Source organism: Lethenteron reissneri, chromosome 3, assembly GCF_015708825.2.
Source record: "Lethenteron reissneri isolate LAM-NWPU_2019-01 chromosome 3, ASM1570882v1, whole genome shotgun sequence".
Lineage (NCBI taxonomy): Eukaryota > Metazoa > Chordata > Hyperoartia > Petromyzontiformes > Petromyzontidae > Lethenteron > Lethenteron reissneri.
The window spans coordinates 5,080,112-5,105,970 of NC_083781.1; the positions used below are offsets into that span (position 1 = coordinate 5,080,112).

General features: G+C 44.3%; 1 protein-coding gene across 1 annotated transcript in view; it reads right to left on the bottom strand.

Annotated features, from left to right (window-relative positions):
• CFAP52 (cilia and flagella associated protein 52) overlaps nt 1-25,859 on the bottom strand; it is an 81,298-nt gene that overhangs the window by 49,653 nt on the left and 5,786 nt on the right. Inside the window, exons 2-7 of the mRNA XM_061556070.1 lie at nt 24,655-24,854; nt 23,687-23,823; nt 23,149-23,277; nt 18,591-18,690; nt 17,624-17,740; nt 367-467 (exon numbers count right to left, since the gene is read on the bottom strand). Of these exons, the coding sequence (XP_061412054.1) occupies nt 367-467; nt 17,624-17,740; nt 18,591-18,690; nt 23,149-23,277; nt 23,687-23,823; nt 24,655-24,854 (784 nt within the window). The remainder of the gene's footprint in view (nt 1-366; nt 468-17,623; nt 17,741-18,590; nt 18,691-23,148; nt 23,278-23,686; nt 23,824-24,654; nt 24,855-25,859) is intronic.

The window sequence follows — 25,859 nt, forward strand, 5'->3', positions numbered from 1 at the left end:
GGTAAGGTGATCATCATGGCAATATGACACAACACATTAACACATTAACAACATCTTGCGGACTCAATGAGTCGTTCTCAGTAACCTCGTAAACGTAAATCAAGCAAATATTGACAAGTATATTAAATTTCGATTTAAAGCTTTCGTGACTGCAGGGATTCATCTTCTTGGTTCTTTCGGTAAATATAGTATAGTAAAGGTGCACTTGACAAATGTCGTGCGTAATACTCGGCCGTTTCACTAATGCTGCTGAGAATGTGACTGAGTTGCTATGGCTTTTTCTGAAAAGAGAAAAAGTTGTACAGGGGACAGCGATTCCGCTATAGACAATGTATAATGATTATAAATCACATGAGTGACACTTACTGCATTGTCTTGAAGTTGGCTTCCTTGCAAAGTGCAACCACACCATCTCCTGTACCAACCAAAAGCTCTCCAGACTTGAGGAGACTCAAGGCTGTTACTCCCTACCAGGAACAAACAGGAATTGGATTGTTTGTTAATGGAAATGCCCGTTAGATTTTTGCTTGAATCAAATACAGCTCTTTGGATCCATTCAGAATTACAATGACAATTAAGCACACGATGCAACATATAATTGGACATGTAATGCTCACTAACAAGAACACTGTTTTATCAGGATACATTGCAGGATGATGAGCGATGAATAACACTGGTGACAATGGCAGCCAAATAATGTGAATCTAATCTCTCTCTGTGTGTCCTCGTGTTGTTGCTTTATTATTTCCTGCAGTCACGAAAGCTCCAAATCCCTCATTGACATGCTAATTTCTATACCCCCCCCCCCTCTCTCTCTGCCCCCCTCTCTCTATTTAAGGCTTCGACACAGAGGCGTTGTTTCTATGTGTGCCTATGTGTGTGTCTCTCTCTCTGTGTGTCTGTGTTATCTCTCTCTGCTTATGTGTCTGTCTATGTGTCTCCGTGTCTGTGTTTTGTCTCTCTCTCAAATTTAGCAATCTTTGGAAGAACGTAATCACCAAGTGGGGTGTTGACTGTTGTGTTAGCCGACTCACTGTGTTGTATTGCATTATATTTCTAAGTTTACTAGGTTTGTTTTCTCTTTCATTTGTACCTGATGATGGTTGCTTGTGTTGCAATCGAAACGTCGCATGCTATCATTTTTTTTCTACGTGACTTTACCGAAAGAACCAAAGAGTAATTCCTGCAATCACAAAAGCTCAAAATCAAGTTTGAAACACCTCTACGGGGAGGTTTTAAGTTTGTTTTCTCTCTCTCTGTGTGTCTCTGTGTCTCTGTGTTGTCTTTCTCTGCTTGTGTGTCTGTCTTTGTGTCTCCGTGTCTGGGTCTTGTCTCTCTCTCAAATTCCACACTTAACTTCTAATTTAGCAATATTTGGAAGAATGTAATCAACTAGGCTATGCGTTAATTGTGTGTTGACCGACTTTCTGTGTTGCATTGCATTACATTTCCAAATTATTTTTATTAAGTGTGTATTTCTCTCTCTGTGTGTCTTTGTATTGTTTCTCTAATATTTCCTGCAGTTTGGTTTATCTCTCTCTGTGTCTCTGTTGTCTCTCTCTGCTTGTGTGTCGGTATGTGTCTGTGTTTTGTCTCTCTCTCACATTTAGAAATCTTTGGAAGAACAATCAACCAGGTTGACTGTTATGTTAACCGAATCTCTGTGTTGTAATTGCATTATCTTTCTAAGTTTACTAGGGTTGTTTTCTCTTTCATTTGTACCTGATGATGATTGTTTGTGTTGCAATCGAAACGTCGTATGCTATTATTTAATTTAAAAATATTTCTACGTGACTTTACCGAAAGAACCAAAGAGTAACCAAAAGGAAAGTGGAGTGATTCCATAACAGCCTGAATGTAAGAAATACATTGTACTCCAGTATATCAGCTGACATAAATGTGTACGACCTTATGTGGAAAAGCCACCAAATTGAGACATTCTTAATGAAACACTGATATGATAATTTTCAATAGTGGAAACTGAATATTTCAAATGTTATTTCTTAAATGACATTCAGTAGCTGTTACAAAGGCAAGTGAATAACAACCTCTTCAAGCAGAAACACACCTAGAACAATTGCCTTTGTTCAAGAGTCTCAACATTGTTTGGAAAGATATTGCATTACAATGCATGGGCAATTTATTTTAGTTAATCTAAATATGTTAACCAGATATAAACGTCTGTGATGTCTCACGAGAGAAATATATCATTTTTGGATAAACATTAAATTTTTAGCTAATACATTCTAAGTTTATTATATTTTTGTCAAATATCTCTAAATTAGGTTGCAATGACAGAGCGTTTGACTCACACTTGGCCATCAAATCTCCAGAGCCTCTAAAATAAATAAAAAAACACTTTGTTGGATGTCCACAGTAGTTGTCATGTGTAAATACTGGCCCCATCATGTTAATATGGAATTAATATTATTGACTCCGGTACGTTAATGAAGATGAGAATTGCCCTATACTTGTATGGCACCCTGTTATTTATCCGAGTTATGCAGGCCTGCCGCCAATGATCGGAAACAACAACACCTTAGATCTGCTGCTCTTGGTAATCTTGTTGTTGTTACACAAACCCTGCCTAAAGACGACTCATGAATGCGTTTCAGAAGGTGGGCCCTTTCACATGGATTTTACTACCCGACAAACTCAAGAACACAAAACCTTGAGTTCAACCACTTCAAGAGAGACCTTAAAATTAATTTAAAAAACACAGTGTGACGAGTCAGAAATGCGCATTAGAGATGCTATTAGCATGATTTTGCATTTGTTAAATGACTATTTACATTACGTTACATGAGCAGGGGGATGTATTTTCACGATCTAAATACAAAATCCAACAACAGATTATTAAAAAGTATTCATAATCAACGTTTTTGGGTTTAGATCGCGTTATTTATAAATGTGTCGTAACCCTCCACCACCCGACACGGCCAATCAGTAAAAAAGTGTCACGTTGACAAAAGACAATTAGTTCACTGCTTTAGCCCACCGGTGTGTTGAAGCGTGAAACCACAACAATTTACAATTTGAGTATGACGTCTCGCTGGTAATTGCGATTTAAAGGTTTTTATTAACTTCTCAACGGGTACAAGGAAAACCAAAGAGAGTACTGAAAACCACTCCTTCCCTTGCGCCCCGGTTGGCCCCTTCGAGTCTTCATCACATCCGCGGGCTCCACCCACATACAATGCAACAAAAAAAGCTCGCCGCCATAACGCACACCGCCCCGTTCCCCTTATTTACATTCATCACCACCATTCACCCATGCGCTGCTCCATCACATCGCCTTCCCCCGATCGAACACGTACATTCCTTGCCCACACGACTTAGCAGGCCGGCTAAAATGTGCATGGCCATCCTTCACTATCCCTTCCCTATACCCGCCGGTCCCCTCGCTACCCCACCCCGGGTAGGGGCCACTTCCACTTCACACCTGCGGCCTTGTATCCCAGCCTAACCCGGTCTACTTCCATCACCCTTTCTAGCAACCTCCTTGCCCAGTAGCACACCTCCAACGGTGATATAGGGGACCCATCCAACTCTTTTCTGCGAGCTCCCCACAAGGCCTCCTTTGTCGCGCCTATTATGGCCGACGTTCGATCTCTGTCATCTCCCCGCACCTCCCTTAAGACTCCCCACATAATGTCCCGACTTATCACCTGCGACGGGTAAAACCAGGACAACAGCGGACTGCTCAGTCTCCACACCTCCTGTGCGAAGGGACACTTCACCATGACGTGCACCGCGTCCTCATCTGTGTTGCAGCCCCTCGGGCATTTGGGCGAACGTGCCATTCGGCGAGAAAACATGAAGCCCCTCGTCTCCAATCTATCCCACACCGCCAACCAGGACAGATCTCTCTGTTCTTTTGTGAGCGCCGTTGATGAAGTGTTCCTCCACACTTGACGGTACATAGTCCTCTTCGCGCCCATCACCCCCTCGCAGGCCTCCCCTTCGTTTACTTTGGCCAATACCTCCTTGGAGTTCCACGGTCCCCCTCTCTGACTCAAATTGTACACTTTTATGTAGTCACCCACCGCCGCATTCAGCCATCCTTGTGGCCAGGCCAAGGGCGTGCCCGCCGGTAATTGGGTCATCCCAAGCTCCCTCAGGAGCCACATCAGGCGATACCTTAAATAACATGCGGCCTTCCCCCGGGGCTCTTCGGAAAAGAATAACCTCAAAGTGTTGCACACAAAAATTGAGGACAGCACACGTGCAATATTTGGGGCACCCTTCCCCCCGTTCTCGACGCGTTTACACATCACCACCCTCTTCACTCTATCCATCCCGCCTCCCCAAATGAATTTAAACAACAGCGATTCCAGGATTCTTGCCTCCCTCCTACCTGGCGGGTACACATATGCGAGGTAGTTGAGTGTTGGTAAAACCACAACCCTCACTACCAGAATCCTCCCTTCCATCGTGAGCCGTCTCCCGGCCCACTTGCCTAACTGTCCCTTTACCTGCTTTATCCTCCCGCCCCAGTTTCGTTCCGCCGACCTCTCTCGGCAAAAGGACACTCCCAAGACCTTGACTTCTTCCGTCTTTATCCCCAACTCAGGCGGCCTGCCCTCAAATAGTCTCGGGTCCCCGAAGGCCATCAATTCGCTCTTCCTCGCATTCACCTTCAAGCCGGAGGCCAGGCCAAAGCGGTTTGTCTCCTTCATGGCCCCCCACACTGATGCCACGTCCCTACATAGCACGACTACGTCATCCATATATAGCGCCACCTTCCCCTGTTCCTTATTCCCGGGGATGGTCACTCCCTTAATCTCCTCATTGTTTCTTATTGCCTGTGCAAGGGGTTCCATACACATTACAAATAGAACCGCGGACATCGGGCACCCCTGTCTCACCCCTGACTCTACTGGAATTGTCCCTGAGAGCTCCCCATTTATCAGTAGTTTGGTCTTGAGCCCTTGGTAAAGACGCCTCACCCAATCGACCAAGGGTCCCCTCACTCCTATTTTTTCCAACACTGCGAACATATACTCGTGCGAGAGGCAGTCAAAAGCCTTCTCAAGATCCAGGCTAAGAAGCCCTAGGGGGCATCCCCTCTCTCCTTCTACCTCTATTGCCTCCCTTAATAAAATCAGGGAGTCCGAAATCCTTCTTCCTGGCACCGCACACGTCTGGTCGGGTTCGACTACTCCCTCCACCACCTTCCCCAGGCGCGTCGCAGCTATTTTTGCCATAATCTTGTAGTCCGAGTTCAGGAGCGTAACTGGACACCAGTTTCCCAACTCTCTCCGGTCCCCCTTCTTATACATCAGTATGATGAGCCCCTCACACATTTCTTCTGGCACCAGTCCACCCTCCAGCATTTCCCTATACATCTGCAGCATGTCCCCTTTCATTAAATCCCAGAATGTAATATAGAATTCTGCTGGAATTCCATCCAGTCCTGGCGTCCTATTCTTATTCTGCCTCCTCACTGCCTCCTCCACTTCCTCCATCTGGATCCTCCCTCCCAGTACCTCTGGGTTCTTAACCTCATGTCTTAGCTCCCCTAGTAGTGCCTCCCTTATTCCCCTATCCGTTCCCTTCCTCCCATACAACTCCCCATAGTACTCGTCCGCTATCTCTATCATACCCTCTGTTGTTGCCTGCCTGCCTCTGACCGGACTCACCAATTCCCTAAGTGTGTTGTCTCCTGCCTTGCATTTCTTAAAGAAGAAACTCGTACATTTCTCTCCCTGTTCCGTTGCCTTGACTCTTGCCCTGTATGCCATTTGTTTGACTCTTTTCTCCAATACCGAGGATAACCTTCCCTTCAATCTCCGTATATCCTCACCCACCGGGAATCCCAGCTCAAGTAACCTGTGCTTCTTCTCGATTCTAGCGTTCCACAGCTGCAGTTCCCTGTTTACACTCCTCCTTCTACTATGTGTCTGGAAGAGGGCCTTTATCCGGCCCTTCACCATGCTCCACCACTCCACCCTCGTGGCAAAGCATTCCTGCAGGGTCGTCCAGTCTTCGTACTTCCTTACAAAGTCTTCCACGACCCTTCTGTCTTCCAACAGGCTTACATTCATTTTCCAGGTTCCCTTCCCCATCTTCAGGCCACCTGGAATACCGAGCTTTGCCTTCACCAAATTGTGATCTGACAAGGGGAAGGGTTCCAGGTCAGCTCCATCCACCTTCACATTGGCAGACACAAAGATGAAATCTATTCGTGATTGCGTTCTACCGCCCTTATCCGACCACGTGTATCCCGGTCTCACCGGGTGTACCTTTCTGAAGGTGTCAGTCATTTTAAAATCCTCTATCATCTCCTTCAACTTCCTAGAGGAAGGGTCGAGCCTCCCTCCTCCCAGCCACCGATAATAGGTCTGCCAGGCACAACGGGCAGTTAAAATCACCCCCCATTATGACTTGCCTTCTCGTCACGAGCAGGGTCGCTACATTATTCCATAGGTCCACTCTTTCTGTGCACGTCGTGGGGGCGTACACATTTATTAATCTCAGGTTTGCCTCTCCATAAGACACGTCCACATAATGGAGGCGGCCCGGGACCACCTCTTGGGACCCGACTATCTGTATACCCCTCCTGCCTAGGAGGGTAACTACCCCCGTGCATCGATTTTCATTACTCCCGGACCAAAAGTAGTAGCCATCCCAGCTCTCCAACAGCTCCTCCCGGCCCAGGGTGTATGGTAGGTGGCATTCCTGGAGGAAGACCACCTCCCACTTGGTAGCCTGTAGCAGTTGTATTATTGCTCCTCTCCTCCCCTTTCCCTTCAAGCTCCTCACATTTACGGACGCCACAGAAAGTTCCATGTTAGGATGTGTCTCAGTCCGAAGTGGCCTTCTCCGCTCGCCCTCCGTAACCATCTTCATTCGCCAGTTCCCGCAATTTCATTTTGCCCCTTGTTCTCAAGGGTTTCCCCCTGCGCGGGCTCTCCACCCTTTCCTCCATCCCCTCCCTCGAGGCCTCTGTGTCCAGCGAGGAGTCCGAGGATTCCGTGCTGCCTAAAGGGGCGCCTCTTTTTGGGGCTCTCCGTATCCTCCTTTTCCTTCCGATTGGTCCCTCCCATGTCTCGCTACCGCCTTCCTCATGCTGTTGTTCCCCTTTTCCTTCATCCTCCTCCACCGCCTCCGCCCAGTCTTCCACGGTCGTCTCGGAGATGCTGCCCATGCCGTCGCTCCCCTCCCCCGCCAGCCCCTCTTCCTGCTCGCTCGATGTTGATTCTGCTCTTTTTGCATGCCTCTCCCCTTCTCCCCCTCCATCCGTCGCTGGTGGCTGCTGCTCAGCCACCTCCCCACGTCCTTCCCTCACCAGTTCCTTATCCAGGTCCAGTTTGGTCCCACCCCCTTCCTCATCCCTCGCTCCTCCTACCCTATATGCCCTAACCTTGTTGGCGTACGACTCCGGACAATTTTTGTACAGGTGTTCTCGGCTACCGCAGAGGTTACATTGTGCCGGAACACTGCATTCTTCTACCTCATGGTCCAGTGCCTTGCATCTATAGCAGACTTTTGTCTTGCACACTGCAGCCAGGTGACCGCTGCCCCCACACCTCCTACACAGTTTAGGTTGTCCGGCATACACAACATATCCCCGGTTGCCTCCTATGTTCAGGGCACTCGGGATGTGTCTCAAGGTCCCTCCCTCTGTTTTCAGCCGCACCCTCCATTGTCTTGCCCCTGTCCATATCCCCACTGAGTCCCTCACCTTTTTACAGCCCGACAGTACCGAGCAGTGCTGTCTTAGCCAGACCTCCACGTCGTGGTCATGTAGGGCTTCATTGTATAGGAAAATAGTCACCACCTTCGTGTCCAGCTCTGATAACAGTTGTAGCTTCATTGACATCAATGGCTTCTCCTCCGCCTTTTCCTCGAAGCGGGTCATAAATCTTTGTAGCAGGGGGCTTGAGTTGAAGCTTACATCAAACGCCCTCCCTCCCGGCAGAGTTATCAAACAGTACAAGTCTGTCGGCTCTATTTGTAGCAAGCCCATCATTATTGACCGTACAAAGGTCGCTCGGTCGATGGTCACTTCTTCTGCTACCTCGTCCTTCATCATTACTCTGACGCAATAATGTCGTTTGACATGAGGTGGTGTCAGACTCACCCCTGCCCCGCCTCGCCATTTCCCGTCTCGTTCCCGGGGCCTCCCAGCTCCCACCGGTCCAGCGTCCACTGTCACGTTCTCCCTCCGGGCCTCCCCCTGCCCCAGGGTTGCTGGCGTCTCTCTGGCTTCGTTCCACACCCTCCACTCGGGGGCACCCGCATCTCTGCGTCCGGACACCGTACCTTTTTCTCCTCGGCCTCCCTCACCCACTCCATCAGCTCACGCCCTCCCATCCAGTTCCTCCATCCTCTCCTTCTGCCGTGCCTCCGCCACGTTCCCCTCCATCCGTCTCCATGCCTCCTCCACGCATCCCCCTGCTGCCAGCGGGTCGGTCTGGTTGCCCCAGTCCCCTCCGGCAGCGTAGGTGGTGTCGGTGGCCCTCTGCTTTCGCCGCGTCTTCTTCTTGTCTCCTGCAGTCACCGTCTGGCCGACTCTGTCGTCCCAGGCTCCCTCAGCAGTGCAGGTGGCATTCATTTCTCTTGACGCACTCCCTGCTTCCTTTTCATCTGCTGCGAGCATAAGCTGGGCGGCTCGGTCATCCCGGTCTCCTTCAGCAACTCGGGTGGCCCTCGTGGTCCTTGACTCTCGCCGTTTCCCCTCTTCGTCTGTTGCAATTTCCGTCTCCATTCTCCAGCAGTCCCCGCTTCTTGGCAGCGTGGTCATCCCTGTCCACACGGTCAGGGCCCTCGCAGGCCTCGGGGCTGGTGGCTCGGTCTCACTTGAGATCCGGACGGGCTGGAAGGGTCACCTGGATGCTCCTGGTGTCTCCCCTGGCAAGCCAGGGTGGTTTCCCCCTCATCGGGCAATTCGCCAGAATGGTGAGGCTCTGCTGTGTCTCCCGTTCTTATATAGAGCAGCAGCAGGGTGACGTCATAATTAACTCATTAACTCATCAGGTGCAAAGATTCAAGGGGGGAGTGATTGTAATTATATACTAGATTAGTAATCAGGCTATTGTTACGATGCGAGTTGTAGATTAGTAATCATTTGAAATGTGTTTTATTGTGATTATGCTACATTAGTTATCGGTTAGTGTTTGTTTCCCTTATAAGGAATTGTAATGTATCTTATTTAATAATACGCTTCCAGGCCGCACGAAGCCTGTAGCTGTCTGAGCGATTAAAGTTATTTCTGTTTCTCTCAATTTCAATCGATTCTCTAATTATTCTTTGCCAGTAGTAACTAGTTTTACACAACACTTCAACGTTGTCAAAATCAATTGAGTGTCCCTGTTGGCATGCATGTTCTGCCACTGCCGACAGTTGTGTTTGCGATAGTTTAATATTTCTCTGGTGTTCTTTTAGTCTTACACTAACGTTACGCCCTGTCTGTCCAATATAGCATCTGCCGCATACACAATTAATCCGATATACACCTTCTGTTGATAATTTAGGTAATTCGTCTTTAGTGCACGTTACTAGTTGTTGAATTTTGTGTACTGTACCAAATCTTACTATAATGTTTTGCTTTTGCAAAACACGGGCTAGTTTGTCAGTTACTCCTGAGATAAATGGTATTTTTATTGTTTTAATAATCTGATCGCTTTCAGCAGTGTTGCTTTGCGATCGTGATTTGGCATTTAGTGCTCTGTTAATTTGAGCATTATTGTAGCCATTCTGTCTTAGTGCTTCTTTAACATGTTTAATCTCTCTCTCTAGACTTTCAATATCTGACACTGTTTTAGCCCGATGTATGAGCGTCTTGATAAGAGAGGATTTCTGAGCTGGGTGATGATGCGAATCTGCATTCAGATAGGCATCACTGTGCGTTTGCTTTCTGTAAACGCTGTGTGTTATTTTACCATTTAGGCCATGCCCAAGTAAAATATCCAGGAAGTTGATTATGATTATAAAAAGTTGATTATGAATAATATTGGTCGCGAAAGCCTACGTGTTAAACTATTAAAAAGTAACATTATACGAACCGAGTTAAATAAAAAATAAATGTTAAGTGGTGTAATGTTCTGAAAAGAATATACACAATGCCATTGAGAATATTTGAACGGTCCCCGTCAGACTGCTGAATTGGTTAAAAGAACTGCAGGAAATGTGGATGAATTATTCACCGTGAAGAGGATTATTGATGAGCGTGTCAAATCATGAGGAACGAACTTCAACATTTGCAGCATGCCACATGATCGAATCCCAGGGGTCACAACACCAAACGGTGACATGAGGGCAGTCGGGAGCCCAACAATTTTACAATACCGATGGCTTGGAATAGATGCATTACCAAGGCGATGACATTTAAAAAAAAAAAATTCGAACACGTGGATTGGACAGTATTTTCTTCAAGTTTTAGAATATCAAATCGTTGTTTTTTGCTATTACCTTCATTAAAAGTATATACATTTGCAACTTAATAACATGAACATGGAGTGGGATTGAGCATCATTGGCAGTCTTGGTTAACATTAATTCAGCGTGATATCCAAACCAATCCTGGGCCCCTCATCTCACTGCACCTGCCCTACGAGCGTTACACAACCTCCATTACCAAGGGCGTTTAAACAGACTGTTATCAAACTGTGGCTTCAAAAAGAGCTATAAAAAGATTTGTTTTAATCCATGTTGTTATTAATCATAACAATAAAAGCAAGTAAAGCAAAGCATATAGTCAGTATACTATGTATTTTTGTGATTCCAGGCGGTCTAAGGTTTTTGGTCATAAATATTACATTCAAGATGAAAAGGTCATCACAGCAAGTGCTACGAATGGCACTGCACCTTGTCATCACTTTCTTCCTTTTTCAAGATCCGACAATTAATGTAGAGTTGACCCCCAACTTTTGAATTCAGCTCACACAATATCCCACCACCTTCCCTTCGTCACCAACTTCTGTGTCCATGTATCAATGTAATGTCTCATTCTTATTTGTGGATCGGGCATTGCGTCAACACATAACGACGCAATGCCCGATCCACAAAAACGAAGGAGACATTACAGCGATACACTCCGCTGCTCCTAACGCGGTTATCTGGCTTGACCACTTCAATGTGAAATTGTAGTTGTTGCTCTGCATCTCCGTCAGCCATACGAAAGAAGATGTGTCCACTCCAATGTAAGTACATTCATAATCGTGTAACAATTATAACCTAACTCAAACAAAGGTTTTCATAGCCAACACATTGATGCGTATATTCTATGAGTCTTTCGGTAAAGCCACATAGATATAAAAATAATAAAAATATCATGACGTTTCGATCGCAAAACAAGCAATCGTCTTCAGGTGAGAATACGATTGCTTAAAAAAAGCTGTAAGTCAATGATACGTATGTTTTTGGCTTTCACCACATTGTAGTTTTATGCTATTTTTGTCAAAAGCACCCATAAAATCATATTTACAGATATCACTTATGCTTGCCAATGTATTGATCAAAATCTGACCAATATCAAGCAGTGTGCTTAAGCAGTGTGCTGCTTCAAATGAAACAGCACTAAAAATATGCCCTGTTCCATGCTGCACACGTATCTCACCCACCGTGACATCTTTCCGATTAAATCTACAATGCGTTCCTATCATATTTTGTTGTGAACTTCACCATTGAATTACAAGGTGTAGGATTAGATTAACGAGTGTGGAATTTTCTTGTCAACATTTGTCTCCAAATAGAAATGTACGTATTAATTACAGCATGGAAAACATGTTGAATTAACTGTAAAGCAATAAAGCATCATCAGCTAAATCAGGATTTGAATTTGTAAACTGGTAACTTAATAGGGTCACCATCAGTCTCTGAGCACCCTGAGTAATATAATTTACGCATTTTTTTGCCTGAATTTTTTGGTTATCTGTTACTGGCACGTACTACATTTCTAAAGAAATGCAATTATGAAGTCCAGGATTAAATTAATAACTGGGAAATTTAAGCTTTTTTTCACCATAAAAATATATTTGTAAAATTAAGTCTGGTGAATATATAATATTTGTGTTAAATAATTAAGATATGTGTTTGGGTACTTGTTTTGTGTATTTATGTTTAAGCTCAGTAATCTTTTAATGTTTCCTTTGAAAGAGCCTTATTACTGTAAAGGCTCGAGGTGATTTTCAATTTCATATGCGAGTGGTTCATCTACTGGTCCTTTGATTACAATCCCCATTCACATGGCAGAGGTATGGGCAGAACAACCACCACTGACTTCCCACAAATTGCTTCTCATTTATCAAGCCTGTAGGCTAGAAAGGTTGTCTACGCTTGACTGCGATATAAACTTGCACCTTCCAATTGTGAGCAGCATATTCTAACTACTATTCCCCCTGGGGCCTTCATATATATACAACAACCGCCATTCGCCACTAAGTGGCGGTGATATCACCACGACGTTTGTGCCAAGCTATGTGCACGTTGAGGCCAAGTGAAGTGTCAAACGCCCGCTGGCAGGAGGTCACGAGGCAGACCCAGGTGCCACGGGTCGACTGACTGAGATGACTGGCTGATGCACTACCTGTGCCCTCTACTGTGCCAACTTGCTGTGCTTTAGCCACCTGGCGCTCCGCTCGTTGTTTTGAGCGTCACTCCTCCCGCCTCCGTTGTTGTTGGAGGGCGACTGCCTCCAACTGCCCAGTAGCGTCCTTCACGAGCCTCTTCTACAGAGGCCAATCTTGACACTGCTGGTACCAGTCATCGACAAGTCCACTCAGCTCCACATCTTCCTGTACCACATCACTCCATCTCTTCTCTAGCCTGTGCTGCGCCTGTTTAGCCCCCTCTATCCGGCCGAACAAAAGCTGTTTAGGCATGCAGTGGCTGGGCATGCGGGCTATATGACCCAGCCAATGCAGCCTTGCCTGCCGTAGGAGCTCACCGATGAGACTTTGTCCAGATATTTCAAGGATACGTGAGCTCCTCACACAATCCAGCCTGGTTAAACCCAGGATGGATCGTAGGCAGGCAAGCCTAAATGTTTCTAACCGGCGAAGATGTTCCATTAGGGGGGTCCACGTTTCGCAACCGTAGAGAAGGGAGGGAATGACCGATGAAAAGATAATGCCGCTCTACTGATTCGGAGTGAGACCTCTGCTGTCAAACCGGAGCCGGTCATGAGCACACTGGCCAGATATGGGAAACTCTCCACTCTCTTCACAACTGCCCTATCACCAATTGGGAGTTGTGGGGGTGGAGTGTCCAATGCTACAAAATACCCAGGCAGGTGCTTAGTTTTGGTGGGGCTGATGGTAAGTCCCCACCTCTTAGTAGCAAGCTCCAGGTTCAGCAGCAGCGTCTCCATCTCCTCCTCTGAGTGAGCAGCAATTACCAGATCATCGGCATACGTAACATGGTTGAGCAATAGGGAGCTATCCCTTGACCGCACCCAGGCATCGATCAGTCTCCCATTGTATCTGTACCAGATGGAAATTCCTCCGGTACAGCTATTGAAGGCTTCACGAACTACGTGGTCGAAATAGATGTTAAATAATTAATGTGGGAGCCAGAGGACATCCCCGTCGCACCCCAAGGTGAACAGGGAATGGCTCCGACTCCTAGCCACGTAGTTTTACCCGGGCCCGCTCACCATCATGAAGGTCCTTAATGATCATGAGCAGCGGGTCAAGGACTCCGAAAGTACGAAGAACAACCCAGACCCCAAGCCTACTGATGGTATCATAGGCCTTGACCAGGTTAATAAAACAGAGATGTAGGTCTTGTTGGAATTTCCTACACCTCTGCTGGTGGCCCCCCTTCTTAAATAGGGGGGCCACCAGGGCATCCTTCCAATCCTGCGGAACCCGTCCAGTGGTCCAGACTGTTGTTATGATGTCATGTAGGGCAGTCTGTGCACAAATGCCACCCTCCCTCAGCATTTCGCTTGGGAGATCATCTCTGCCTGGTGCCTTTCTCTGGTCTCAGGCTCTGGATCGCCTTCAGTACTTCCTCAACAGATGGCACCTCAGCCAGCCACTCATAGCGGGTGACGTCTTCCAATATTTGAGGCACCGCAGCCTCAGCAGGGTCATCCCCACTTGTCCCATGCTGTTTTCCACGCTGAGGGATTTCCCCTCCCCCAGGACCTCACAGAAATGCCCAGAAAATCTGCAAACCTGTTCCTGGGGGTCGGAGATTGGATCACCGTTCTTTCCCCTAATGATGAAAATAGGTGTGGCACTGCAGGTTACTTTTTTGATGGAGTTAAAGAGCAATTTGTGATCGCAGGCCATTGAGGCAGACTCCATCTCCTCAGCAACCCGCGACCACCAACTATCACCTCACGGCTCTCCGAACCTCTGAGCGAAGGCTGCGGTAAGCCTCCTCATTTTCTGATGTGGGATGCTGTAGACGATGATAGTGGGCCTGTCGCTTTTTCTCAGCCAGCCTGAACACCTACTCTGTCAGCCAGGTTCTCTGGGGAGGTCTGGACCGTGTACCCAAAGCAGCCATTGCAGCTGCATGAGCCACAGTCCTAAACCTGGCCCATTTCCCCTCGACATCAGGAGGAGTGGGGGACGATGCCAACCCCAGCAGAAAGTGATGATGAAATTCTAGCTTGCAACTTTCATCACCTAGCTGAGACCATGCCACTATGGGTTTGAATGGTGTCCTGGGTGTACACCCACCGGAGTGGAAGAATGGCAGACACATCTTACAGATGACAAGTTGATGGTCAGTGGACATATCAGCTCCATGGTAGGTCCTGGTGTCAAGGACATGGGCCGCATCTGCTGTTTCGTCACTATGTAGTCCAGCAGATGTTCTTGCTTGGACCCGGCATGCATCCAAGATGTTGTGTGGATGCGCCGATGCCGGAACAGCGTGTTGGTAATTACAAGCCTATGTGCTGCACAAAAATCAAGCAGCCTCCTACCATTGTCATTGAGCTGATCTGGCCCATGCCTTCCAATCACTCCAGACCAGGTGCTAGCATCATGACCAACTCGGGAATTGAAGTCACCCAACAAGATGGCTCTATCCCGAGGGGCCGCTTTAGCCAGCACCTGTGACAGGAGTTCATAGAAGGAATCTGACTCATCGGCCTTGCTGCATCCCTCCACGGATGCTCGTCTTCGGTGGGGGCATAAGTAACCATGACCACCACTCCTCGCCTCTGGTTGATGGGAAGGCGAGCCCAAAGTAGTCTGGGGCTTATATCTTCCCACACCTCACCGCCACGCTCCCACACCCCCTTCACTCCCTGTTGTTTATCAGTCTCCTGCCCCGAGTCAAGGACTGCCCACCCCTCGTGGTGGCAGGAGCCAGAGCCGGCCCACCGGACCTCCTGAATACCACTGAGATCCAGGCAGTACCGGTCCAGCTCCTGACAGAGGAGTGGCAGCCTCTCCTCCGCAGTGAGCATTCGAACATTCCACGTGGCCATATGTAGTGGCTTTTTGTTACTTGTGGAGGAGCCCCAAGGGTAAGGATTCAGTCTCCTGGCTCTGCCAAATGGGGTTTGGCCAGGAGACGTCATAGACACCTGCCACCCCGGGGCCTCCGGCACAAGCTTAATACACTTTTTTTGTCCAGCAAAAACAACCTCCTACCTCTTCATGGTGCCAGACGGCAACGCTGTGGTGGGCAGTGCCGTGGGGGGAGGGCCAATTTAGATTGGCCTTTCCCTTCATGGCCATTGTAACCACGACAGCGGCCAAATGGGAGCTCTGGACGGGTGTGAGGGGCTGGTAACCCCTCCACCTTCAATTAATTACCACCAAAACACAATTAAAATATATATGTACATATACAGTATTTAACATGCATGCGTCGGTGTCTTGATTAGCCTGTTTTATTATGCGGTCTACTATAGACTGCATATGTTTTTACGATTGTGATGTAGGGCTCTCCGATGTGTTTCTGGGTTGTACTATATTTGTTGTTCGGCATTTAGGTCCGACGTTTGCTCCTGAAGGAGCTCCCAGCAAGTGGAGTGAAACATTGGACATCGTGCCAAACAACACACGGTACAACCCAGAAACACATCGGAGAGGTGTAAAATAGAATACAATTGTAGATTTGTGTATTTTAAAACGAGGTTAGAGCCCAACTGCTATATATATGATCTAATATATTATATAACGGTCATATTTATGCACTCGTATTTCCATGAGTCCAGACCAGATATTTAACTCATCAGTACCACCCGGGGTGACATCACTTTCGTGGTTTCAATGTCTTTAAATGACCAACAACAGTGAATAATGTGATAACAATTTGAAATGAGTGTGGTTATCAAATAATTTATTTGTATTACACATTGGTATCGCTAACGTTTTACTACCTTAGGTGATACCAATTTCTGCTCTGGTTCACGGACAAAATCCATACTTGATTTGAAGCTTTCGTGACTGCAGAAATTACTCTTTAGTTATTTCGGTAAAGTCACATTTTCTACGCTTCTATACCAACAAGGACTATTTCCACTTATGCAAGCCGTGATTGAAAACCAAACTCAGATCATTGGGATCATAGCACAGTGCACTAACCAGAATGCCACCACTCCACCCAAGTTTCACCAGTATGACAATACAAATTCCATCTCAAGCATTACAATAATAAAAAAGATAGTAGGTTAATATTTTTGGCCAGTGTTGTTTAATGCAGAGTTGTAAATAATTTAGATGGAATGACTCATAGCTGGAGACTCCACTTAAAATACATTTGAATGCGTCAGGGGACCACGTATCAAAGTGACATGCATCTATGAATCAAGAGAGTGAGATCTTATGTCATAAAGAGGCTGGAAAGATAATTTATGTAGTTCAGAGCCAAAGTTGTTTCATCACCATTTATTTTTGAAAACATAAAGTCAGTTAAGACTATATTACCTATTGTCCACGATCTGCAACACCATCCGGTGATTTCCACTGAAACTGTGTATATTGAAATACCTCTGATACGTGACACTCTTTTCCATGATTTATAATTTCCCAGTTCTTTTGGCTGAACCGTTAATCTTCAATATTATCAATTGATCAGCACTCCCATTGATTCACACATATTCCAGATGAGGAGTTAAAGATAGGCAATATTTTTCCTGTTTTCCACAGCAAGATGATGAAGATGATGCTGATAAAATTATGATGACAATGCTAATGAAGTTGACACGGTCACCCATGGATAACAGGATCAAGCATGGAGAGGAAGAAAAATAATAAATTGACTATTGAGATGATATACATGTTGAGCTTCTTTTGCACCGTACGTTGCTAACCGTGCAAATCAGGGGTGCGGGGGAAGGACAATACACTAAACACACAAAATTATGATGAATGTGCAGGAAAACATGAGATAATCATGATAACAGGATGATGATGATGATGATGATATTGATGAAGAGGATGGATAATGATAAGACAATAATGGATGTTGGAGATGCAGATAAAAAAAATGAAGGTGATAATGATGTATGATGATCCTTTCAAAGATGAAGGGGTCACAGCAGAAGGGTAGAGCTGTAGTTTCAGCAGTTTCATGCATGTGTGTAACAATGTTAGTGTAAAAGTGGATTGCACTTGGTTTCTGAGGTCAAGACCAGTCGATACGGTAAACATTTTACTTTGCTTTTCAGTAGCTTTATATTTTATTTAAAAACAAAGACATGTTACCAGCGTGAACTTGTTCTTCTCCGGACCATAGCTGTTGAGCAGCTTCGTTTTGAGATTAACCTTCAAGATGTCTCCACTTGTGGTGCCACAGTAAAAGAAGCTGTCATCTGGTGCCACCTAGACTCGGACAACAAGCACCACCACCACCATGACCGTTGAGGTTTTTCACAAATAACGGTTTATCCAAATGTAATATTTGTATCCAAGAACAAACGGGCGACAATCCTCCATTCTGGATCCCTCCACACATCCCCAAGTTCATTGACCCAGATAGGACATTACAGCTATGAACCATTTTAAAGATCTTTTTTTTTACATAAGCCATTGACAATTGTGCTGAGGCCATCACACTTCAAATGCACGAGGACCAGCCTAAAATCCAGGAAAGGTGTCACAAGGGAAGGTGGAGGCTTTAAGTTATTGGAAAAATCTGACAGTTAAATTTCATATATCTGGCTTTTGACCCACTCTGTAGGAATGTTTAAGTAATGCCTGAACATAACAAGGCTGGATTGGCAATGTTAATAAAATCACATGCAGAGCACAGTATTAAGCAAATGTTTGTTGTGGAAGAATTAAAATTAATTCTAATTCATCATATAAATTTGAGTTTATTCATTACCAGCTGAATAAGTCAGTAAAACAGATAATTGACATCAAGGCAAGCCCACACAAAACAAAAAAAGGTTTAATTACTTTTCCATAACTGTTTATCGTAAATAAGTGACATCGTAACTGATCTGAGGCACCCTGCCATCCAATGCGGTGCAGTAAGACAATACAAAATAAAACCATACAAACTTACATGGAAAACCTGAATCCAATCGTGGATGAAAAATGGCTGTAATTATTATTAATTTCAAAGGAACATCATATCATGCATATAGGTGTGGTTGAACATATACATGATTTGTTCTGCCACAAATGCAAGAAGGAATGAGTACAAGGATGGAGGATATCTACTTACTGCCACACACTTGATTATCCTCTTAAGTTGACCTGTCTGGCAGTCTGTGGGTCGAATTTTACGGTTGGGGACGTCCAGTTGCCATACCCGAATGGTGTCACTGAGGAATATTATAAGAAGCACATAAAAGTTGATGAGAAAAGTTCAGTTTGCAAAATATGAAGAATGTTTGTTTTGCATTTTGTGTTTCACTCTCACGACAACATATCAAATGTTATTCGATGAGAAAATTAAGCAATTTCTCTTTCAGTACCTCGATATTGTTATTCAAAAAAGTGTTTTTTACAATAATAGCATAACTGTAAATATGAGAACACTTTCTAGCAAAGACTGTAGTATCAGTATAAAGTTTGGAGCACGTAAAAAACTAAATGTTTCACACACCTCAAGAACATGTGCAAACCTTATGAGATACTAAGTTACCAAATAAATTTGAAGGGGGAAAATTGATGCTTCATGCTAATGCACACGTACTCGTGAACCGCTGTGCCAGTGCATCAGTGGCGTTCACTTTAATCAGCCACAGTGCACATGGCAGTAGTGACCAAACAACCCATCACTAGGTGCAGCTCAATAATAACATTTCAGGAAAAACGTTATTTTGAAGTGGGAGCAGTTCCGGTAACTCGGCCCTGGCAGCGGAGCCAGACACGAGTACTCCCGGGATGCTCTTACAAAATGCTAAATTTAAAACTCCACAGCCAATCAGGGTGAGTGAACCATAACCACCCGAGATGACCATCGCGTGTGACCCACTCAGCGCATGTCTTGTGGCTCTCAGCCCTGTGAATGCGATGTCGCTCATAGCATCTGAATGTTTGACAACCACTGGTACATATATAGCGAATGAGTCATGAGTCATAATGTCAATTGAAAACATATTGTACAGTTAATATGTCGTAATTTACATTGAAAAAACGTTAAGTTTATACATTCTTGCTTAGGAACAACATACTTCGGGTTATCAGAACTGTGTTGAATTATGTTGTTTGAATGTGTTTTTAAAAGCAATTGAATCTATTAAAATTTTACTTTGAACAGATTTTTTTTGGAATGTATTGTATTTTTATAGAATTACCATAGTAATACACAAATATTATTTGGGTCTTTTGGTAAAGCCACGTAGATAAAACAAATATTAAAAATATCACGACGTTTCGATCGCAACACAAGCAATCGTCATCAGGTGAAAAAATATAAAGGTTTGAGATGGGTGTAGCTCAAGGGTCATAAGTGAAGTGGGCGGGGCTAGAGATCAAATTTGCACTGTAAATGGCAGATCGGAGAGCTGAGCTACCTCCACGACGACAAAGGTGTGGAAGTGGCAATTGTATTGTGAGAGATTAGCATGTCAACAATGTAAGGAAAACGAAAACCACCGCCACATCGAGGAAAACGTGCAATGGTGGCTGTGTAAGTGAGACATTTAGCCTGCTAATATAAGATCAGCATGTTAATGTAAGAAAAACGAGAGCCACCGCCACATCAATGAAAACGAGCAACGTTGGCTCACTTCGCTTATGACCCTTGGGCTACACCCATCTCAAACCTTTATAAAATCCTGCCTCAGCAGCTCTCCCGCTATATTTTTTCACCTGATGACGATTGCTTGTGTTGCGATCGAAACGTCGTGATATTTTATTATTATTTATTTATCTACGTGGCTCTACCGAAACACCCAAAGAATATGAATTCCTGCAGTCACGAAAGCTTTAATTAAAGTAATAAACACATTTCAAATATACAATTTTATTATATTTTCAATACAAATTTTTGTTATTTTGGTAACTAGCCAAGTCTTTATATTCTTCAAAAAATATGTTATGCCTTCACATATTGTAATTTCTTCCAAACAATACAAAATGTTTATTATACACTTCGTCTTTGGAAAACAGGCATGTCTGAATCGACTCTAAACTGAAAAAAATGTCATATTTATGGATACCATTCTGTGCAGATATACAATGATACATATACTGCATTCAAAAGTTAAAGGGGGCCCAATCCATATATTTAGAGATGGATTGGGCCCCCAAATTCTTTGGGGAATGACAGCCAAAGGAAGAGGGGTTAGTGTGATTTGGTGGCTTGGGGGTTGGTGGATCATTAGCGATTGTAACAGCAACATCACCGCGAGTCATCATCAATCAGCACTGTTTAAATCCGAATCATGGAAAAGTTTGCTTCCACACTTTTGCAAAATTTCGATGTTATGTGGAAATTCCCCAAAAAAAAATGATTACAACAAATTCACACGGCAGTTGTTGGCCCGATTCTCCATGACGAATGGGTGGTCCCATTACAAAAAAACATCCGGCAGCCAATCAGGAACCGGCGGATTGCCCAGCAACCAAGACCACCGTCCCCCCCCATGCAGCCAACACCATCATCAGCACCCTCTGGACGAGCAGGCCAACCCCCACCACACCCCTCATTACAGACCTGGTCAAAGAGACTCAGCATCCCCGGGTTTGGAAGGATTAACTAATATTTGTTCCCGCTGTGTTATGTATGTTGGCTTTCGATATGCCTGTTTAGATGAATGCTTTGCACATTGCTAATTTTAGTCATTGTTTGCATTTAGGCAATTTTTTGTTCCAAAAAAAACATCATTTTTATATTTGTACCAGTACTGCAATTTCAGTGCCATGTTTGTTCAGGTGTGTACCCCCACATCAACACAAATTGTCTTCAGACCCATGGGTGCACATACATCATCACCAGCTATCAGTACCACCACCATATCATCATCATTATCACATTTATCGCTACATCTTTCTGCACGTGCACCGTGCATGCCATTCACACAGCAGCACAGATGTTGCCCCCTGTAGCCCAGCTGGTGTCTATGAGGGTTACAACTGCAAGTGTGCATGCACTGTGTGGTATGCTGGGGTGGCAGTGAGAATGGGCATTGGCAAGTATAAAAGGTCATATAGACAAGCATGTGGAGGACACTGTACTCTTTGGTTCTTTCGATAAAGTCACTTTACCGAAAGAACCAATCATGAAAACTTCAAATCCAGAATGGAGGACACTGTGATCAACGCAAGGCAAGAAAGATTGGCCAGCCAATAACTGCTCGGCATGCCTTGTGACCTTCAAAAATAGTCATGGCTGGTACATGCACCTCCTGCCTCGCTGCATTGTGATGCATGGTGCAATGGATGTTATTTCTCTGGAGCAGGGGATTCCATCCACAATGTGGAACACAGCAGGCAATGATAATGCCATTGATGTACTGCTGGGCCTAGATTAAGCTGCTCTCAGATCTGACAAACTTGAACTAGCGTGCCTTTAAAATGCCAATTGTATGCTCAATCACATAGCATGTGTGGCGATATCATTGTAATGCTTCTGTGGGCACAGCTGCACGGAATAGGTTCCGTGACCAAAATGCCTTTCACTCCCTCCATATTGAGCACTGAAGTCTATTATATGAGCCACGATTGATTAGGCTAAAATGAAAGTGGAATGTTTACATTTTATCGAGGTGAGCATAAAAACATATGTGGCACATTTACAGAATGGGACCCTTTGCACTTCACGAAGCTGTCACCTACGAGTGTGGTATGATTGCCACTTGTGTCTACCTCTCTAAGGAAGTCAGCAATAGCATGGAAATAATTCCGGGTTATGGCCTTCTGCTGCTGTGTGACTGGGAGCCTGATGCAATGGTCTGCAGCAGTTACCAATGCACAAGTGACCTTCCAAATGTGTGACAAGCAGATAAGTGTTGATTATGATGATGAGTGATGACAATAAATGATGATCATAACGACATTGCTGCTGCAGGTGATGATGATCAAATCAACTCTCAATCCATAATGGCACACCAACCTTCATCTTGCGGTGATCCATCAAGAATTGCTTCCTAAGCTCTTTACTACTAGTGCACACCCTGAAATTGGCTGCAACTTAAATATATTTCTCAGAATATATCCGATTTTTTGTGGAATTGGCAGTCATTCCACCAAGGAATGGCAGAATGACAATGAAACTAGCTCGACAAATCGAGCTCTTAATCTCCTTTGGACCAATGTCAGTCAGCTGTGTGACCAGATTCTGCTGTTTACTTCCTACAATGCAGAACTCAGATAATGGGTTAACCGCTGTAGGGATTTAATTGTTAGGCAATAACTCTGCCATAGAACCACACACCTAAATTCTATACATAAACACACAAAGTATATGGTATCTTTAGTGCAGTGTATGCGCTACATGAGTTCAGATCCAGTTGGGCGACAATCTTGAAGAGCACTCAATTCCAAGGTCATAAGTGAACATATCACTTGTGAGTGTACTCCGCCCATTGTCTCCCTCAGAATGCTAAACATGTATCATTTGTGGGAAGTAAACAATGGTTGTCTCATGGGTGGACTTGTTTCTGCTGAAGAACTGTGTAATTTTCACAACTGGCCCACACTCATCATTGGAGATGATCAGCTGACCAAGCCAATATACTTATCCAATTTAATATTTTATTCACGCGTGAAGTACATATTCATACACAAAACATTTCAAGGCTTGTAGTATGCATTGCTACTGTGATACTCACTTTCCAGCTGTAATGAAGGAGAGGTCGCTGGTGTTGGTGAAGCGGACAGTGTGTGTGGTGCCAGCCGTTGGCAGTGAAACAGCATTGCCACACACAGCTTCCTTCTTAGTCACGTTCCAGATCACCACACTTTAAAGAGATACACATTTTTGCTTGGCTTGGATTACATGGTTATCTACCATCCTTTCTCTTTTGAAGTAAATTCAATGATGCAGGCCAATGTCATTGATTAATTGGGAGATATAACAGCTGAACAGTCGGTCTCATTTGCAACACTTATTTGGTACATCTGGTTCCAATGTCAGTATCTAGCGATAAAAGCTAACCCGACTTCACAACCTGTCACATCACATTGTACAAAAGGGGTAATTTAATTATTCAAGCCATTTCAATTTTGATTAATACAGTGTCTTGTCTAATTTAGAGTTAACATATTCAATGTTTGGTTGTAATTTTTCTCAGTTTTAGGTGACAAGATCATTGACTATTTTTGGGGATTTAAATGTAAGTAAAAATGAACACCAAATAACAAAAATACCTGCCATCATCCTGGCCTCCCAAGGACGCCAGGTAGAGGTCATTCGGTGAGAAGGCCAATGCTTCCACCTTCACCTTGTGCAAAGTGAGCCGGGCATGTAGCTCACGCTTCTCAAAATTCCACAAAATCACGTCCGCCTGCATTCAAAAGACCATTCAAGTACAGGGAACTGTGTGCATGTGGAATGCAAATGAGATTTCTCAATTCTATTTTCAGTTACTATGGCTCTAAAGAAAGCTGTCTCTGGTGTGGACCAATCAGCTTAAAGGACAATTCATAAATTATCAGTGTTGTTTTTTTGTTTGCATTCTGACTGCAAGTATTGTGGTTAATGTAAACATGATTCCTTGCAAAAGGTTTCAGTTTTGTCGCCAGAAAAAAGGGGAAAAACCCTATTATTACAATTACACACATTAATGTTGAGAAGGCTTTTGTAGATATTAAGAGACTTCCTTTTTTTGTTGACAAATAAAAACAATTCTGGAGAGACACAACTGCTCCTTTTCCTAATTAACACAAAGCAGCATATGTATATATCAGGAAATTAATAAAGGTGGACCAGGATGAAAATTATGAAATTACAGTGTGTGTGTGAGTTATTAAGTGTAACAAGCTAAAATTTGAGTTTATGGGTTTTAACATTAAGCTCGACTTGATTTAATCTCGGTCCGCCTTCACTAAATGGCATAAGAATTCAAATTCTTGACAGTGAATTAAAATTAGAAATAATAATGGAAATGTTCAGCAACAAAAAAAATAATACTGTATGTATGAAGATAACAGATTTCAATCAGAATATATTAATTTTTCAATCAGAGTATGTTAGTGAAGGACGGGACCAGAACAAGTTCAGATATCATTCGCCATAATATTAGCCATGGTTGGTAATAATCTCAGGTCGCCGGGTTTGTACTTCAGTGCAATAACTAATTTACCAGCATCCCGCCCCAATGATTTATATTTTGTACCTTAAAGCCCATGTAGGTAACTTGACCGGATGCAACATAGCGACCACTGTTAGACACAGCCAGACAAGACACGTTGTTGGTATGTCCATGCAGAAATGACTGACGGGCCCCCTTGAGGCTCCGGATGACCACAGTACAGCCCAGTGGATAGAGCAAGTGCTCACAATCGGGATGGGAAACCAGACCGGATGGCACCTGCCCTGCTTAACAAAAATACACACACACACATCCAAAATACAGATGCACATACCATCTATATAAATCTTAATTAGTGAATAGAGTACCGCTAAGATTAACACATACCGTTTTATACCAAAATTTCGTGTTGTGGAATACCAATACCTAAAGCCAGCTTGGAAACATTTGTTTACACACAATCACCCAGTACTCGCTATAGTTATCAAGTAGAATTGCTCAAAGATAACAGGTAGACCGATAGACATTTTCGGAATTTATATAATCGGTTCCAAAAGTCAGTAACCGGTAATTGTTTCCAGTGGATTTTTAGTCATGCACTGATTGGCACGTGCATACGTACAACGGTACTGAGACCTAAGCCATCACGTTGTACATTTGCCTTCGCTTCTTAGTTAATAGGTAATGGCCAACCCTGCAATTGCTTTTCTTACTCAAGCCATTGCTGACAGAAGGGCCTCCACTAGAGAGAGTTTTAGATGGTATACGATCTACTACTCTTCTACCCTGACCAGACCCCTTGAAATGTGGGCTTGTCCCATACTTCACCCCACCACTTACAATATGTCATTCAACTGTGGGTGTACCCATGGTTAGTGCTCGGTAGCCAGAGACAGATGAATTCAAGACACTTTCCCAACCAATTATTTCAACTGTTGCGCCGGGATATGGAGTCGAAACGGCAACCTCTGTATTGCAATTCCAGTGTACTAACCATTACACTGCAGCAGCACCCTTCATTTCTCAGTTGAAAATGGAATGTTTTGTTTATTAATAGACATCGTTTATCTGCAGCAAACCAGTAACTGCTATTTAACTATTTTATTTCATGCGGTTACGGGTAATGAACAAAAGATTGAAACACCTTCTCCCAGCTTTCCTTTGCAATTGCAATAAATGTAAAAAAAAAATCTGTAACCTGGTTCATCCAAATTAGTGTTTGAAAACGTAGTACAGCAAAGATGAGTGAATGTTAAGATGTCATAAATCAGTAAGACATTGTATCGTGT